At 49.9% G+C, this 19,108-nt stretch overlaps 4 protein-coding genes across 4 annotated transcripts in view; all 4 read left to right on the top strand.

Annotated features, from left to right (window-relative positions):
- The window catches only part of F5B22DRAFT_637289 (RNA dependent RNA polymerase-domain-containing protein), a gene marked incomplete at both ends in the record, with an annotated part of 5,238 nt that extends 4,001 nt beyond the window's left edge, over window positions 1-1,237 (top strand). Inside the window, 3 exons of the mRNA XM_047977418.1 lie at window positions 98-280; window positions 331-654; window positions 706-1,237. Coding sequence (XP_047829428.1) covers window positions 98-280; window positions 331-654; window positions 706-1,237 — 1,039 coding nt within the window. The remainder of the gene's footprint in view (window positions 1-97; window positions 281-330; window positions 655-705) is intronic.
- Window positions 1,238-4,511: 3,274 nt separating this feature from the next.
- On the top strand, window positions 4,512-6,770 carry F5B22DRAFT_647952 (uncharacterized protein; the record flags this gene model as incomplete). The annotated part of the gene is made up of 1 exon (XM_047978954.1): window positions 4,512-6,770. The coding sequence occupies one exon, from the start codon at window positions 4,512-4,514 to the stop codon at window positions 6,768-6,770; it is 2,259 nt and encodes a 752-aa protein (XP_047829427.1).
- Window positions 6,771-9,861: 3,091 nt separating this feature from the next.
- On the top strand, window positions 9,862-12,150 carry F5B22DRAFT_273777 (Alpha/Beta hydrolase protein). Its single transcript, XM_047970237.1, has one exon. It carries the CDS (start codon window positions 10,031-10,033, stop codon window positions 11,651-11,653), a length of 1,623 nt encoding a protein of 540 aa, XP_047829426.1. The 5' UTR covers window positions 9,862-10,030; the 3' UTR covers window positions 11,654-12,150.
- Window positions 12,151-14,878: 2,728 nt separating this feature from the next.
- On the top strand, window positions 14,879-18,707 carry F5B22DRAFT_637286 (bifunctional P-450:NADPH-P450 reductase; the record flags this gene model as incomplete). The annotated part of the gene is made up of 9 exons (XM_047977417.1): window positions 14,879-14,993; window positions 15,068-15,189; window positions 15,243-15,278; window positions 15,334-15,410; window positions 15,548-15,972; window positions 16,113-16,315; window positions 16,367-17,737; window positions 17,786-17,979; window positions 18,032-18,707. 9 exons carry the CDS (start codon window positions 14,879-14,881, stop codon window positions 18,705-18,707), a joined length of 3,219 nt encoding a protein of 1,072 aa, XP_047829425.1.
- Window positions 18,708-19,108: the final 401 nt, after the last annotated feature.

Below are 19,108 nucleotides of genomic sequence, written 5' to 3'. Positions count from 1 at the left end.
AATTTTATAATTTAATTAAATACCACTGTATTTTTACTTGAAAAAAAACCTACCCCCCCCCCCCCCCCCCCTTATTGCTGATCTTCCTCCTCGATAGACTAGGAGTAATTGCCGTAAAACACATGATCCTCGCGGACCTACACGATGCAGGTGCTGTCCATGATGAATGCACCACCCTGGCCGAGATGCATTCTACAGCTGTCGACTACTCTAAGACTGGAATACCAGTCAACATGAGACAACTGGCAACAATGAAGAGAACGAAAGACCGTCCAGATTTGTGGGTTTTTATGTCATGGTCCTTAATACACCCCGCTAACACTAAGATAGCTTGGCACCCGCTCCTCCTACGAATATTGTAGACAGAACTGAGATTCTGTTTGAGCCGCCTGTGGTGCTGTCGACAGACGCAGACGAAGACGATGATACCGGACCAAAGCATCGATTCTACAGATCTATCAAGATCCTTGGCAAGCTATACCGCGCTATTGATGAGAAGAAGATATGGAAAGACGACATCCATCTACCCCGCAACCGTTCCGACCCTTCACTATGGGATGAGATCATCAGATATATACAGAAACAATGTGATACTAATTTCGGACGTGTTGATTGGCAGAGGGCAAAGGATAATGCACGACGAATTCGCCAGGCGTAAGCATTCAGTTACTAGCATGTATCCGTGGGCTGCTAACCCTTCCTTAGATACGAAGATGCTATCTGGTCAGCGACGGTCACGTACTCAGATCATGCTTCAAAGAGCATCACTGAATTAGAAGTCTTCACCGGTGCAATCTTCAATAAATCCGGCATACAGACACGCCGGCAACGCGATACATCCATCCAGCTCAAAGACGATTTTGATCGTATCGTGAAGTGGGTGGAGAGCCTCATTCGGAAGCAAGATATGCAGTCTTCAACAGATAATCCGGAAGATGCGACAGACGATGATACAATTGGTAGCTCTGACGAGGCAAAAGACGACATCTCTTCAGTTGGGACCGAATTCACTCCTCTGGAATTGAGTATCGCGTGTCTTCGTGTAGGGGTCGTCAGAACTAATCGTGATCGCTACTCCGACCAGCGGAATGCTGGTAATTTCGAGAGCTTCAAAGTCATCGCGGCTCACTGCGCCTTGAGAGAGCTGGACCTGGCCATACAGGAAAAGGATATAGCCAATGGGGCCGCTTATCTAAGCGGCGGTTTCCCAGGCGTCAGGAGCGGAAGGCATGTGTGATTGCAGACATAATGGAGCGGTACCTATTAATGGGAAATTTGGGACGGAAAGTTCTCTTCGAGCTGAGATTTTAGGTTTCGGCATGTGTGATGTAATTAATGTAACTAGACGGTCATTTCAGACTCGCTTCGGCAGCTAGGTAGCCATCTCCTGGGAAGCAGGAGAGGAACTGAGACATCGAGATATGGTATGGCATGGGCCTCATTCAGCAGCTGGTGCTGCATAAAGGTAATATATGGGATAACCCAGAATCATACGAGCATTCAAGTCTGCGACTGTATACTACGGGACTAATCCAGCCTTCGTCTCCTCTCTCTCTCATCAAATGTCCCCTCTCTTCCCTTCCCGGCTTAATTCACCTCGATCATCCATCTCGAATAGGTAATAGAGCTGGGATTGGTAAGCCTGATGCGATGCGAGTGTGGGGGGTTCCAAGCCGTCTTTGTAACCCAGTCCTGTTCGTCTGCGCTTTACTTTTTCTTATTACGTCCGTCACGGGATAAATATCGCACGGATAGTTTATGGGCATTGATTGATTGAGGGATGGGGATTGGGATATGTCCATCCACATCGACTACTACGCGGAGCGGGAGGTGGACACCAATCATCTCGTAGGTATTCTTGTAAAAAGGGAAAAAGATGAGAAATGTACACTAACTAAGTATGTTTTTCCTCTTTTTCTCTTTTATTCTTTGATCTTTGATCTTCTCTGATTTTTAGTCAAGGACTGGGTGTAATCATGAGCAGATACATGTGTCTATCCGACTTTGCCTCTAATAGCGTTACGAGTGTTCGTACCAAGGGCATGGATGTGTCCATTACCTTATCTTACTCGCCGGATGATGTAGTTCGTGGTATCGTAGACATGCCTACTTATACATCTAAGACTGGCAGCCTGTCAAGCAGACATATCCAGCTCAAGCTAAGGGTGTGCACGTGAGAGACGCACGGCACGACTAGGTGTGACGAGCGTGACGATGATGGAAATAGATGAACATATCGTGTTATCGGGCTAGGATATAACCCGGGAGCGTTCTAGGAAATAGATCTGTTCGGACTTTGGCCTTGCTTATTGTGTAAGTAGGATTGGACACACGGTTATGTCGGTGTAACGCAGGTTTCTAGCCGCCTACCTAGCTAGACGATACAGCTAGCAACTATATACCGACGTCTAGGCTATAGTTTGAGAGGGGATTTATTAATAAAGACTTTCTGGGATTTTGACATTGAGCCACGAAAAGGTCAGGACTTTCCTTGGGGATGAGGAGTTAAAGTCAAACCACAAGAGTTAAGCGTGAGACTGTTTGCGAAGCCGACTACCCACGCACAGAATGACCAAGATTAGGTTCGTATATCAGTTATTGAAGTAGTCAGGCATTTATTCAGTATTCGGACTATAGTATCCCGAGATATTTGCATTCTATCGATATTCATTTATAGAGTCTGACCCTTGATGACACTTGCGTGTAGCCTCAGAAGTACGGAAGCAACGCACGAAACCAATCTGTGCGCACAGGTCCACCTGATAACTAAGAATATTCCGAAACCCCCCTGAAATATTCAAGGCGCAAGGACGTGCTGGGTCTACCAAGTACGATAGAAGGCTGCGTTGAAGACAAAATGTGGGCATAACACGATGAGCTGGTGGTCTTGTTGTATGTCAGCGCCAATTTAGACCCAGATGCCGAGCCTCCGATTTGAGCCTTGGCAGCTGGCAGCGATCATGAGCCCGTGCAGTGTAGATGGTCCGAAAAGGGTAAATGTGAGATTGTAACCATCTCCAATCTTCTCTGCATGCCGCTGCATAATGCACATTTTCCCTGAATCCGACCAGAGTTTTCCGAACTTGGCGCAAGGACAATCTCTGCTGGATTAAGGAAATGAACTACACCGGACCCGAGACTAACTTCCTAATTATCGATCGACCTGTGCCGTGTAATCATGACGAAAGCTGAAGGCATAGCTTTGTCAGTAAGTAGGTTAGATGTGACGCGTGTAAGTATGATTAGTTATCCCTTTAGTTGTCTAGTTGGGCAACTTGTAGCATACGGTAACGTTACTCAGTCTATACTGGTTTTCATGCCTGACATGACTGTAATTGGGAGGGAGTGGCGCTCCTCAGTGCCGCAACGTGGGGTTTGGAGATGGAGCATCTCATATTAATTACCTTGGCTTCGGTGACCACGAGGATCGAGCAGTGCGCTGACCTAAGAAACGAAGGTCGAACTGCGAGGTTTCGAAACATACCCACTCAGCTATGCTAATTGAAGGGGGAAAGTCTGTTTACTAGTATTTTGGTGTCTTATGATATCACGATGCTAGCTGCTGTCATCTTGTCCACACACCTACTGTCTATTACTGATGCGTGGCCTCATAGACTTGCGATTGCAGCATGACAGCACGGACCTGACCAAGCGACGCAGGCGCTTAGTCCCTATAGGACCCTAGCAGTAAGAGGGGATAAGCCGACGAAACGCCCGAGATGCGATGAGCGTTGGTTTCATCATCTTGTGTATATTCTGATATACGGATATGCGATTCGGTGTGGTCCAATAAAGATGTCAGACGATAGAGGACAGCTGGATCAAACGTTTCCCTTCTTAGTAATCTTTAGGCATTGTCCTAATTCGCATCCTCCGTTGAACGATGCTAACCTAGCAGAAACTACCCCTATGGGCCGGGCTGGCATTTACGGAGAATTACTTGAGAAAAATCCCGACCAATCGCAAAGGATAGAGACATGCCGGCTGCTCTTGACGGGCACCCTAGCTCGATAATGGGCTCCGGATGCTAGCGGGGAGAGGCAGCATAGGGCAATTTATTCGTCTTGTTAGCATGAACTAGTGTTTGGGTAGCCGGGTGTCAGGAGCCTGCGTTGCTACTCTGTCTTGTGCTGTCTCGAGTGAGACGGACCGTCAGAGTGCCCCTCGCTGCCTCCTCACGGCCCAGGCAAGCCCACGGAGCAGCGAGCCGGCATGTCAATCAAAGAATGCGCAACCAGCAAGCCTCATCGGGCCGGGGTACCGCAACTGGTGGGCCTGTTTAGCTCCCGGGGTCCCCATGCCCATATCCTCCCACGTTGCCCACTCGCAGGGGTCATTCTCTGAACCTATCCAAACCAAGCCTATGCGTCCTGCCATATTTATTAGTGCTGGGAACCCCGCGCTGCCCCAGCGCATTGAGTGCTAGGGAACGGGATCTGAATGGCCGAGCCAGACGCTGTAGTAATAGAAAAGGTCAGAAGACACAGGGCGTGCAAGGGAAAACGGTTGAGATGTCCAAGGTAGACGTGGTGCAGCACCCAGGCACAGCGACGCCGGTCCCCTCACTAGAGAGCGCCATGGCTGCCGCTGCTGCTGTCGCCACTGTAGCGACAACTGCTGCATCAACTGCGACGACGACAGCGACAGCGACGACAACTGCAAATTCCACCGTCTCTGGGCGACCGCCAGCGACGACAATAACGGCAAAGGCAACAACAACAGCAACGATACCGACGACAGGGGGGTCACAGCAATCGCTGCCATCAACAGACACAAAACACGTAACAATAGCGCATTCTCAGTCTAGAACAAATGGTACAAAACGCCCGCGATCAACCGATCACAGAGACGGCAGAATCGCAAAAAGCAGACAACGGCCAGTTTTCTTGAAAAACAGCATGGAGCCTCCAGTTTTATCTTTTTACGGCACGCAGCCCGTCCCCTTGCCCTCGCGATTTGCGAGTCTCAAGAAGCGACTAGTCGCAGGACACGAGTCCACACTTGAGGCGTCGTGGGGTCGCCTGATTACAGCACTGCGTGACGAAATCAAATACATAGATGAGCACCGCACAGGACTAATTCCCTCAATTGATTTTAACGAGATTAACGACACGGCCAAGGTTGAGCCGTTTGAAGCCAGCTTGAAGCGCCATGGAATTGGTGTTATCCGCGGAGTGGTATCACCAGAAGATGCAAGCAACTGGGTGGAGGAGACTAAAAAGTATTTGGAGACGAAGCATGACTTCAAGCCGCCTCCGGCACAGGATCCAACTTGTTTTGACTTCTTCTGGACGCCCGCACAGGTACGCTCACGTGCACATCCCAACATGCTGCGGGCTCAGCGATTTGCAATGTCACTGTGGAATTGCAATGACGACGACCGACTAGCGACGAGATTTCCGATCACGTATGCAGACCGCATTAGAATAGAGTCTACCAACAACGGTATTGTTACAGTCAACGGTGTGGCGGCAGCTCCCACCACTCCTGAAGATAGCCTTATCGCGGCTGCAGCCGCGGCCTCGAACGCGTCGATTGCACAAGTCGATAACGGAAGCCTAGAAAGGTGGGAATTAGATGGATATGGGCGTTGTGGACTCTACGATGATATCTTCAAGGGGAAATGGGAGGCATATAACCCGTGGGATCCGGCGGGACGTGTTAACGCTACTTCGGATCTGTACAACGGCGCAGGAGCATGTTCAATGATGCGCATGTTCCAGGGTATACTGGCGCTGACAGTGGTCGAGCCCGGCATGATCCGCCTGCTCCCCTCACCGAAGTTGTCGACAGTTTACTTTCTCCTGCGACCGTTCTTTTCGCCCAAGGAGCCGGCGCCCGAATCGGGCGATAGTGCTGAGAAATGGGAGAAGTACCTGGATCCGTCCAATTGGGCGCTTGACAAGGAGCAGACAACGATAATACACGGTGCGGTCCCGGGCCATGCGCAGCGCGTCACAGCGGCGTGGCATCCCCATCTACAGCTCGATAAGAGCCTCGTAACCCCTCCGACATTACGGGCTGGTGACTACATCGTTTGGCATCCGGACCAGGCATATCAATTCTCCAATACCAACTACCGTGATAACGGTAGCACCGAATCTAAGAATGACACGGGCTTGCGTACCTCAATGCTTGTGTACTCTCCGGCGGCGCCACTTACACAGACGAATGCACTGTTTCTCGCCCGCCAACGTAAGGCATTCCTGCGCGGCCATCCTGGACCAGACTTTGACTCCACAGGAACTGGACTCGGCAGCGAAGCGCCGCATACGGGACGGCTAGGTGAAAAGGAGATCCGCGAGGTCGGTGGCGAAGAAGGGCTACGGGCGATGGGGCTCGCGCCGTGGACACTGCGGGCAAATAAGGCATCCACGTCGTCATTGGCACCGGAAGAGAAGCCAAGCAGCAGCAGCAGCACGCCGATAGAGGACAAGAAGGATGTGGACATGATAATGGAAGAAGACGGGACAACAGATAGCCCGGCATCTGCCTCATCAGGGAGTTCGCGCGCTGAGTCTGAAGTCGTGCGGCTCGCCAACATCATCTTGTTTCCTGACCGTTATGACTTCTACATGCCGACTCGAGCGAGTAGTCCAGTGTCTACGTCGCGGGAAAGAGAAAAAGAAAAGGAGAAAGATAGCATCAAAGATGCCCCTGCGAGTGAGAAGGACACCGGGAAAGGGAAGGAAAAGAACGGCTCCGTGTCCTCATCTTCATCCATGTCTACATCTACATCTATGCCGAAGGAGAATGAGAAAGAAAGGTAGAAGGCGAGGGAAGTTCAAATGGGAAATCTCGAGGCGGGGAAGGAGCTGCCTTCCGCGTTAGCGAACGAGGTAGCAGTTCGTCAAGAAGGCAAGTGCTCTCGGCGTGCCTGCCAAGCCATTCTTTCTCATTCGTCATAGTTGGCGTGCGTATCGAGATGTGGAAACGGTTTGGGTTGAATAACCTCAATGGAGAGATATCTACATTGCATATGCATACGGCAAGATGGTATGGGATGGGACCGGATAGGACCGGATGGAATATGGAATATGGAATACACTCTCGCAACGGCCGATTTATCGGTTCTACTTAGTATGAGCTGAAGCAACACACTCATACTACAACTATACACAATAAAGAGTCGGAGGGACAAGGGAAAAGAGGGAGAGGAGCAGTATGTTTTGTATATACCATATAGCTAGCTACCTTCCTTCTGACATTGAAAAAGGCTGGGAGCAAGTCTTTCAGAAATCAACAAGCGAATTTGATCGCTATCGCTCAACCAAATAAATAGTATCTGCGCCAATATAATGCATATATCAGATACTGCGTCTTGCTGAAGGCGAAACTCGATTAGAGAAAGGTAGGAAAACAGTCTTGATACTGGCAGAATTTTGCATGCGGCTATTTCGCCCTCGCTAACATCAAGTGGTCCTTGGAGGTTACGAGGCTGATGGGTTCAGGATGGACCTATGCTAGCCCTACAATCCAGAAACTTCCAAAGAGGTACAAGACCATACGAATGTTGTTACTGCAGTAACATAGACTCTCTCTCTCTCTCTCTCTCTCTCTCTCTCTCTCTCTTCGAACCACCCTTTCGGGATCTTGACGCATTGGAAGGCCACTCGTGAAACTTCGTATTACATCACCGATTTGTCTCGCATATTACGTCTTCAAGTTTTGGGACAAGATTCTACCTTGACTACCTAGGTAAGCATGCGATAACGCAGGCAGGGGCCGCTTCTGATGAAAACTGCGTACATACTGATGTTGTAATGAAAACATCAACCAGCAAAGTTGCTGCTACATAAGTATTCATCAGTACGAGCGGAACCATATCCATATCCTGCCGGATGAAGAGGCCGTATAACTGATAGTGGCAATAAGTGTACTGGTATCCGGAATACCGACCGATATAGGTTTATCGCCGCTACGCCAATAGAGACATACCTCTAGGTGTCGATCACTAGCAAATATAGGCAAGTCACAATGAGGCCAAAAAGGGAATGTACTTCGCTACCGGTAACGGTTCTGTGAGGCCCTTGTAGTCACTTGTTCCCCTTATCATACCGCCGTTGCCTTCAACATATACGACAAACCATACTTGAAGAGTATCCAGGGGGGTCTTCTAAGGCAGCATAGGATAGGCGAGAGATAACCCATTGAACCTATAAGATATCATGAGATATCGGCCAGTGACAGTCAGAACACATCCCAGAGCCATCAATGGTACACCTCAAATGAAACATCACGCTTAAAATAGTATCAGGGCTCGACAACAAGGTGTGGGGGTTCACACACCGTCGTATCAGCTCGTGAGGCAATCGGCCTTCGAAAGGGGTTCTTTCGGATCTAGATCCAGGATGTATGGTTCACCAGAGCAAAGTATTGGTCTGATATCCCAGGGCTGCTAGCTGACAGATGCAACCCGTCAAGGCGGGGTAGTAGATAGCGAGAAGGAGCTGCCTGTTAGAAGATGGAGTGCATCACAGGCGCGTGATGACGCGATATACACGTGTAGTTCGCCGCTTTTCACTCGGCCAAGATAATGCTCACACTGAGCGAAAGCAGAACGACGGTGGCGCGAGCTCCGATACGCCAAGTATAGAGAGGCGCCACCACGTCTCCCTGTATCCTAGAAGCGTCATATCAGAGCTCGGAAGGTTGAGAGTTACATTCACTAAGGATTGCGTGACGGAGAGCAAACCCGGATTCACCACACGTCGTCCAGGCCGGAGAATGCCTTGCACATGACATGTGCCTTCGGCAGACCCAATACGCTGGGCTCTACCGAGATGGTATAGAGCTACGGAGAAAGGAGGCGTGACCCATCGCGTCAAACTCCTGAGAGCATGGATCAAGTTGAAAGGTGGGACGAGGTGCCGCGAACATACTTATGAGGGGTGTCAAGTACGCAGCATGATGTGAGGCTAGAACTTGACAGCCCCAGCTGGATAGCTATCGGGACTTTTGGCCGCCCAGCCGCCCGACCAAGTAAAACAGTATGACCAGCTATATTCCCCATATACCTCCTTACGAAGTAGAAGGTAGGTTAGGTAAGCTGGAGGATCGGGAATCGATCCGCTAGCACGCTGCAACACCAGGGCTCAGGGTCCCAGGAACCCGGTAGTCTGCAGGTAATGATCCGCTGGGCTTAGCTTCAGTCTTTCCGTAAAATCTTCATACCAGGGTGTGAAGGGGCCCATATGGGAAGATCTTTCTGATTAAAATCAGTAAGTCTCAGAATCTGTCTCAGGTGCTTCGGCAAGATGTCTAATGTCACATTGCACCGTTCGCCTCAGTTATGATCGTCCATAAATAGAGACGCACCTCCAGGGCTGCTCATGCCATGGCATCGGTTTATGATCTCTGGTTCCGAAAGCCCACAAGCGCTATCGGACCAGCGGTTCATCATCGCTCATCTCGGTCAAAAACATGCCCTGAATACGGGCGTCGACATACGATAGGAGAAGGGGGAAAGAAAGATATAGGAGATATAGGATAATTATATTGCTCGTTAAGGTATGTAATGGATTGAATAACAACTTGAAGTTCATGCTGCGCGTGTAATTTTCCGAAATCAAAACCCGATAATTGCCGAAGCGCAATGCCGATCCCGGGTCTCAACCGGACGGATGACGAGCAAGGCGCCGCATGACGATGCCTATCATCGAAATCAACTGCGGCCTTTTCTACGGCGCGCATCGCTAGGCCATCAAGCTAGAAAAGCAGTATGACTGGGTCTGCAACTAAGCATCATTTATACAAGTCGAGGAAACCCGACTGCTGTTCGTCATGAGGGGAAAGCATTTACCCGCTCTTGTCGTTTGCGGGTAAGAACAAACCACACCTATCGTAGAACCCCGCGCTGCCATCACATGTGCCTTGGTCTTCTAACCTGAGGGATCTTTTGCGTCTTTCACACCAAGAAACATTGAAAATCCAAATTTAGAAGTAAATCTTCGCTTGATTCCATCGTACTGGTTCAGTAGTAGTATTTCATTTTCCCAAGGTGAAGCGTGAAGCAGCTGCGACAAGAACCATGGCGACGCCGGGAAATCTCTACGTGACCATGCAACCAAAGCCGGGGCTACCGCTTGAGCAATTTCATGAATGGTATAACAATGAGCACGGCCCAACCCGACTGAAACTTCCGCAAATCTTCACCAACGGTCTTAGATACCAGGCCAAGGACGGCGAGGAGCCAACCTTTCTAGCGACTTACGACGTCACGTCTATGCCCCTCTTAGAGACCGAGGCATACACTACTCTTCGAGCTAATAGGTCTGCGCGCGAGGCTGAGACCATTGGCCAAGTCGACGTGACGCGATACTTCTGGGATCTAGTTCATACCAAGCAATCACCGTTATTCATACCCATTGAGCAGTTGACCGACGAGGAAGCAGAGGGCATCCATTTAGTGGCCGTTCAGCTGAAGCCTCACGACGTGGACAATGCGGAAGAACGGATCATAAGCTGGTACAAAGAAGACCATATGGAGATGCTCTCCAAAGTACCCGGCTGGCTGCGATCGCGGGTCTTCAGGATCTCGAGTTTAGAGAAAGGAGAGCCGACCAAGTTCATAGGCCTGCACGAATATACAAAAGACAATGGACTCGGAGGCCCGGAGTATGAGGCAGCCATACAGACGCCCCGAACTAAGGAGGTCTACGCAAAGTATGCCACCAGGATCTCGCGGAGAGAGTACTCTCTCTTCTATGTCTTTGGCGCAGGATCCCGTGACCTGCAAAACCTATCCAAACTCCCACCATCCAAATCTACCTTCAAATCACCAGACGGTCGGACTTTCACTACGAATGACCCTTCACCCGTGATCGAGTCATTCATCCAGACTCCCGATGGCCTCACCATTCCCTACAGATTAGAAGGAAGCCCCGATCCGAAGGCACCAACAGTCGCATTCTGCAACTCGCTGCTCACGTCTCTGCGCATGTGGGATCGATTCATCGAGATTTTCAAGGCCAAGCGGCCACAATACCGCATTCTGCGGTACGACTTCCGCGGACGACACTCAATACCGTCTCCGCCACAGCCGTCGACGTTAGACATCCTAGCCGACGACATCAGCGCCCTATTAGCCGCACTCCGGATACCCAAGCTAGACACTCTCATCGGCGTCTCCATGGGCGGCGCCACGACCCTAAAATTCGCCCTCAAATACCCCGAGAAGCTAGGTAAATTCATCGCCTGCGACTTCAACGCCGCCTCCAGCCCCGCCAACACGACCGCCTGGAAGGAGCGCATCAGCATCGCCGAGACGCCCCTCGAGGACGGCTCCGCGGGCATCAAGAAGCTCGCCGGGCAGACAGTGGAGCGTTGGTTCCACCCCGCCACGATGCAGAAGCAGGACACGGTGGCGTGGATCCAGGACATGGTTGCCGAGAACGATATCGAAGGCTTCCGGTACGGGTGCCAGGCGCTCTGGGACTACGACATGAAGGCGCAGATGAAAGATTGCGCTGTCCCTGGGTTATTCGTGGTCGGCGAGGGCGATGCGAAGGGCGCTTTGGTCAAGGCTATGGATGGCTTCAGGGGACAGCTGGGACAGCAGGGTGCGGAGCTGGCTATTGTGCCTCAGGCCGGCCATTTGCCTATGTGTGAAGATCCCGAGGCCTTCTGGGCTGCGATTGAGGGCTCTTTGTGAGATCGTGTTTATGGCATAGAGTAAAACGAATGCTATGAGTATCGATAATCTGTCTCCTATATCTGAACCTAATATAAAGCAGTACCAACGTGTCTTGCTGTCCAACTCTATGACGCACGGGTAAAATTGAGATATTTAGAATACAGCAGATCAAATCAAGCATGGAATGCCATCTTTCTATGCAATTAAGCACGCTTGTGTAAGAGCGGATGCCAACATCATCACTCTTTTCCTATTATCTTGTTTATAAGCAGCGCAGTTGCCCTCACTCAGAGGTAAGCAACCTAGACTACTACACTAGCCCTCATGCTGGTTCCCTACAATATCGGATTTTAGTCTTATGACTTTTATTATACCCAGAGTTGGCGTTTGTGATACCTTCATCACGATTGTTTCGAAGTAGGTTACTTGTCACAAATTTTGTCTACCCCCTTGTATCGTAGCATAAGATATCCCTTATGTGACAAAGAGGGCGCTTTGTAAATAGTATATTAGCGGTTATTACGATGATTACATGTATAATTCGCGCAACAACAAGAGTCATTTATACTTAAGATCGTGGCAGATTGAGGTCAAGGCTTTGATTGAAGCTATTCGCAATGAATCCGTGGTGGAGCTTAGCTTTGTATACAATTGGACTAGGGCTTGGTCGTCTCTGAGACACATCAATATGTCTCAGATAAGCGACGGCTGGATAGCCTTGCTTTAATACGACCTGTATGTCTTATCCCTTATGAGGTATTAGGGGGTCTCGTTGCGTACGTCGCAAAATGTTGTCACGCGCGTCTCATGTCAGATTCTTTGACGTTGTCTGCGTGTTTACAAAGGTGCCGCACACGGATATCTTTTATGCGAGTCGGACAAGATTCATCCGGCGTGGAGTAAGGATCTCGTGAGCAATATACTCACTATGGGTGCTGTTACGATCCTAGGGCTACAGACAAAGAGGCACTCTGTATATAGCCCTGATATAGTGACTTCGGAGTCTTCGTCTGGTATCAGCTATCATATGGTAGGCCCCCGGTTGCAGTTCTCACAGGTGCGGAAAGCCAAGCTTCCGAAATTTCACTTACATGTGAACCCGCGGATTCCGAAGCGGACGGACCATCTATATTTATTCGGCTAAGAAACTATCCGTGAGCCGCCTGGAGAATTCTGGGTTATCTCCTTAAAGTTGACGCCTGGGGGGCAGCTTTATTTCGAAAGGGTGCTCAAATAGACATGGGTTGATTGATACACGGACAGAAACGAAACCGAGAGCGAGACTTTTAAAATAGCTTGGTCATACTTAACTATCACAGCAATCTTGATTGGCCGAACTGTCATCCGAGGTACCCCACATGTAGGCTTATAGTAGGAGCAGTCGTTCTCTTCTGATGAATTTTCAATGTCAAGATAATATAGCCTGCGCTGTTCGCAACATAGTTGTTTTAACGATCTTGGCGACCATGGTCGTTGAACAAACCCCTTTCCCGTCTCGCGTTTCCCGTTTCCCGACCTGAGCGGGTTACGGAGTCCGATTGCGCCGTCGCCGGCGGAAAGCTGCCTACCGGTACAATCATTGCGCACGTTGAAGCTCTTCAATCAGTATTCGACACCGTATTTAGTTGGCAGATACACCGCGGTAACGCGGCAATGATCATCACGTGAGACCTCATTCTTGTCAAGTTGCTTGAGCTATGTTGTCTCAAGTCTCTAAGCATAAAGTACCTACTTATGCAGTTTCGAGCACGTAATTCGTTTCGTTTAACGGCCCCTAGGCTTCGGGCACAAATCGTAGGGTTGCTTTTGGGATAACAGTTCATCTTGCCATCGAGGTGTACGTAGTGCTGCAGTTCATTGGTAGAGAGAACACGAGCTTTCGGATGTGAAAAGAGGTTACGTGCATCACCCTTAGGGAGGTATCGATATTTTTTTCACTGCCAAAGGTACTACGCATTAAGATGTAACCCAGAAATTCTGGCAGAAGCACGCTAGCAATGCAACTTGGTAGCATCCACAGGGATCACACGATTTGCATACTCACCATGCCGGGTCTTTCATAGGTATCCCAATTCCGCACCAATCTTCATGGAATGAGTAAGCACCAATGATAACGCTTCAATATATCAAACATTTGGTCTAGATTCTATCTAGGCAAGGATGCATATTTCAGTACCTATTCTACAATTGCCATCATGATACCTTGAATGTTGGTCGATCGCTAAACTTGGTTGGAACAGGGTTGGAGCAGATTGGAGTTGACCATATGCTTCTTCATGTGTGACTTGTGTGCTGATGGCCAAGGGGTCTTGAATTGGACCGACGGAGCTTCTGCGGAGACTTCTCATGCTGGTGGAAACGGACGCTTGATAGTCCCCGTCAAGCGCGAGGAATCACAGTAACTGGGTACACCAATTAGCCCTAAGCAAGAATTGCTTTATGATGGCGGTGTATGGATAAAGATGGTATTACATAGTATGTGGTTCATCATTCGCCTTGAATAATTTCAAGGGTCGTTGGTTCGGAAAAGATGGCAGATAAGATCCAGCAACATGGGAGCCTACACTACACTAGAATAGGGTACGTCACCAACTGTCAAACGGTCGGCGGCGCCGAGTGGGCCATCCCTCGATTGGTTTTAGTTTCTGTCTTTGACATAGGTATGTGGTAATAATGGTCGGCAACCGTTGGAAGGGCAGGCGTGGGACAAGAGGACCTCTGCCTCGGCTTCTCAAGCAGTCCTATGAAGAAATTATGGGATAATAGGGGTGCCTAGGCACATGGCAATTCATAGAGCTTGGTATAATGCCATTGCTAGATATCGTGCGGCAGCTGAGTGGATCAATCCTCGGTTCATCCAACATGATTCTAGCTATCCTATTCTCACCGTGTGCACTATAGCGTTACTAATCTAGAAGGCAATTAGCTTCCGCCGCTTATGATACGCGAGGCCGACGACAAACACCCACCGGTGCCACTAACGGGATCAACTGTTGCTCCGATACGTTACCCATCTCGCCCATTACTTACGGTACATGAAGATCATGACCCACATGGCAGTGTGAGCCGAGCTGAGACGGACGGTCGGGTGAGGCGTCGAGTCAAAGTAAGGTTTATGCGCCAAGCGAAGCTCGCCTTCGATGCTGGTTAAGAATTTCATATATGATCAGTAGCTTTCGCCCTTATCTTTTCTCAAGCTCAATACATTGATTCACTCAACCCCAAGCATCGAGTGTCAAGGAGATGTCGACCATAACACCCATACCCTCGCCACCGGCCTTGCCCCTAGTTGGCAACGCTACGCAGATTGACCCTGTGAATTCACTGCGCTCTTTTGTTGAATTTGGCGACAAATATGGTAAGTAGAGATGGCCTAGTGAACAAAGGATGGAGCACCATTGGCATGAAACAATCTCTAAATTCGTACAATAGGCGAAACGTACCGTATATACCTTCCTGGTGGGAGGACCATAGTCTTTGCCAACAGTCATCGACTCATCAATGAGCTGTGCGACGAGAAACGGTTCACTAAGATACCGAACGGAGTGCTTGAGGTTCGTCGTCTTGATGATAGACTAACATTGCTTGGGGCTCATTTGATGTCTAGGAAATCCGACACGGAGTACACGATGGGCTTTTCACTGTGAGTTTCTTCGGATTCACAGTCATGATCGTCCAGAGGCTAACGGCCCATATAGGCGAAACCAGGAGAGGAGGCTTGGGGTATTGCTCACAGAGTATTGATGCCAGCGGTAAGTCGTTCCAGCTCTAACTGGTTTCTGGTTTCCTTGATGTGTATACTGACCAGAGCCTAGTACGTCTCTTGTATCTCGCAATTTTCTTCCTACCTCGATATTCTGAGGAACTGTTGCTGTACGACTAGAAACTGGCCAATATACTGACATCTCATAGGTTCGGCCCGTTGTCGATTCGTGGCATGTTCGATGAAATGCACGATGTTGCATCCCAAATGGCGTTGAAGTTTGCCCGATATGGCTCAAACACCCCTATACCAGCATCCGAGGATTTCACCCGTTTAGCTCTTGACACGCTTGCTCTGTGTTCTATGGGATTTCGCTTCAACAGCTTCTACGCCAAAGAGATGCATCCTATGATCGAGGCGATGGTTGGCTTTCTAGTTGAGGCCGGGAAACGACCCAGTAGGGTGTTGCCCTCTTTCTTTTACCGAGCCGATGATGCCAAGTACTTTTCAGACATTTCTGTCCTGAGAGATACAGCCCAGGAAGTCCTCGAATCAAGAAAAAAGAACCCCAATAACCGCAAGGATTTATTAAATGCTATGCTCAATGGCGTTGACCCGAAGACCGGAAAGCATAGTACGTTACCCCTGCAGTCATTCTCTTAGACACTTGTGAAGGCCGTAAGAAGCCGCAAGGATATCTTAGGAGTACACATAACTCCTGGAACCAGCTCCCATTCTATGTAGAAGAGTAGTCACTGACTCCAGCAATTGTAGTGAGCGACTCGAGCATCATCGACAATCTTATTACCTTCCTGGTCGCTGGTCATGAAACCACATCAGGTACCCTGTCTTTCGCTTTCTACCGCTTAGTGAAAAACCCGGAGGCGTATCAAAAGGTGCAGAAGGAAGTCGATGAGGTTATTGGAAAAGGTCCCATCACCGTCGAACATCTGCCTAAGCTGCATTATATAACAGCAGTATGTACCCAAAACTGTCAACCGAGAAAAGATCACCGGCTAAGCATTTAGGTTCTGCGCGAAACACTAAGACTTGATTCACCCATCCCCATATTCGGTGTAGTTTCCAATGAAGATCAGCTACTGGCCGGGAGGTATCCTGTGTCTAAGGGCGAGCCGTGCACGCTCTTCCTGGCCAAGGCTCATCTCGACCCAGCCGTTTGGGGTGATGACGCCAACGAGTTCAAGCCGGAGCGGATGTTAGACGAACCGTTTAGCAAACTTCCGAAGAACGCATGGAAGCCATTCGGAAATGGAGCTCGTGCTTGTATTGGTCGCCCATTTGCCATGCAAGAAGCGATCCTAGCTATGGCCATGCTATTCCAGAACTTCAACTTCGTTTTGCACGACCCTAATTACAACCTAACCATCAAGCAAACCCTGACTATCAAGCCTGATAATTTCCTCATGCGCGCCATCTTGCGCGATGGCATGTCACCAACCCAGTTAGAACATCGTCTAGCTGGTAGTGGCCCCTCGCAAGAATCCTCGAAGCTGCAAGCCGAGGGCTCATCAGCTTCGTCAGTCATGGGGCAGCGCATGACCGTTCTATACGGCAGCAATAGCGGTACTTGCGAGTCATTGGCTCAACGAGTAGCCAACGACGCCTCTCGTCACGGCTTTACCGTAGACAAGGTTGACTGCTTAGACTCAGCCAACGGCGCAATTCCCAAAAACCAGCCGGTCGTCATTATCACGGCATCGTACGAGGGAGAGCCCCCCGACAATGCCGCTCTCTTTACATCTTGGCTAGCAGGCTCCAAAGACAGTAGTTTGCTAAAAGGAGTAGATTACGCTGTCTTCGGTGTAGGTCATCATGACTGGGTCCAGACATTCCACCGCGTCCCGAAACTCGTTGACACCAAGCTTGAAGAGAATGGTGCTACCCGCATTGCAGAGATGGGCCTGACAGATACTGGGTCAGGCGATACGTTCACAGACTTCGAGACGTGGGAAGACAACATCCTTTGGCCAGCACTTCATCAAAAGTATGGCGCCGGCGAGTCCCATGATGAGGCTACGCAGTCTACGTGTCTAAACGTAGAGATCACAAGCCCACGAACATCGGCCCTTCGTCAAGACGTTATGGAAGCGCTCGTAGTTGAAACGCGGAAATTAACGGCAGACGGTGAGCCCGTCAAGAAGCACATCGAGATCGCTCTCCCTAGCGGACAGACATACCGATCAGGTGATTATCTTGCTGTTCTCCCGATCAACCCCAAAGTCGTCGTTCAGCGCGCTATGAGACGATTCCAGCTACCATGGGATGCCCACATCACAATTGGCGGCGCTGCAAGCACGCAACTACCCACAAATACATCCATGCCGGCACACAGCATCTTTAGTGCATATGTCGAGTTGGCTCAGCCAGCAACGAAGAGGGTAAGTACTATCACATTTGAGGAGAAGCAATTGCTAACATTAGTGTAGAACATTCTCGCCCTCGCAGAAGCAGCGCAGAAAGACGAAGACAAGGATGCCCTAAAGAAATACGCCAATGAGAAGTACTCAGAGGTGCAAGACAAGCGCGTCTCGGTCCTCGATCTCTTGGAGGAGTTCCCTGCCATCGAGCTGCCCCTCGGATTATTCCTCGCGATGCTTCCGCCCATGCGCGTACGACAATAGTAAGTCAACTCCGAGATGAACAATAAGGCGTATTCGACTAACACTCCGCAGTTCCATATCCTCCTCTCCACTCTGGAACCCGAACCACGTCACGCTGACGTTCGCGGTGCTCGAGGCGCCTTCGAAATCCGGCCACGGCACCCACGTAGGCGTCGCCTCGTCGTACCTGGACTCGCTCGAAGCAGGCGATAAGCTGCACGTCACCGTGCGCAAGTCGCACGCCGCATTCCACCTCCCGCAGGACCCCGAGAACACCCCCGTGATCTGCATCGGCGCGGGCACCGGCATCAGCCCCTTCCGCGGCTTCATCCAGGAGCGCGCCGAGATGATTGCCGCGGGCCGCAAGCTCGCGCCCGCGATGCTACTGATCGGATGCCGGGCTCCAGGGCGCGACGACCTGTACGCCGAGGAGCTAGAGGCGTGGGAGAAGGCCGGTGCCGTAACCGTCAAGCGCGCGTACAGCCGCGCCACTGACAAATCCAACGGCGCCAAGTATGTGCAGGACTTGATCGCGGCCCACGAGGACGAGATTGTTCCCCTATGGGATGCGAATGCGAGATTGTACACGTGTGGTTCGCGCGCTATCGGTGACGGCATCAAGAATGCTGTCATCAAGATGGTGCTGGAGGGACAGAAGGCGAAGGGCGAGGAGATTTCCGAGGAGAGGGTGGCGCAGTGGTGGGAGGGACTGAGGAATGTCCGGTATGCTACTGATGTCTTTGATTGATTTGCATCTACAAGTATTTGTGGGACTTTTTATGGTATTCGTCGGATATGATAATGAAGGGAAGATAAGCTTGATGGAAATTGGATCACGATATATAGATTGTAAATTACATGACACTCTCAAAATATTACGTTCATAATAGGATCAAATGCGCTGCTATCAAGTTGAGTAGAATCTACGCATCTAGCGTAGCGGAATAGTTTCGGAACGGTCTATTTACCTGGTTTTGTTCAGCTAACTCTCATAACTTGATGCTAATTATATGTTACTATCGGATATTGCCATTCTGTATCACCGTATGGGACTTGATCATAATTCCTTTTCAGAGATAGGACCATGAAGACAAATGCCATGCATTAATACTATTGTGTTAATTCTTCTTAATGAAAACATATGTCCGA

The sequence above is a fragment of the Xylaria bambusicola genome (genome assembly GCF_022495145.1).
Source record: "Xylaria bambusicola strain CBS 139988 unplaced genomic scaffold F5B22scaffold_30, whole genome shotgun sequence".
NCBI lineage: Eukaryota > Fungi > Ascomycota > Sordariomycetes > Xylariales > Xylariaceae > Xylaria > Xylaria bambusicola.
Note: the sequence above shows the minus strand (reverse complement) of the source record. Positions and strands in the feature narration are given on the sequence as shown.

Bases quoted from the DNA above. Each gene is read 5' to 3' on its own strand.
- F5B22DRAFT_273777 (XM_047970237.1), top strand. From the start codon at position 10,031: ATGGCGACGCCGGGAAATCTCTACGTGACCATGCAACCAAAGCCGGGG.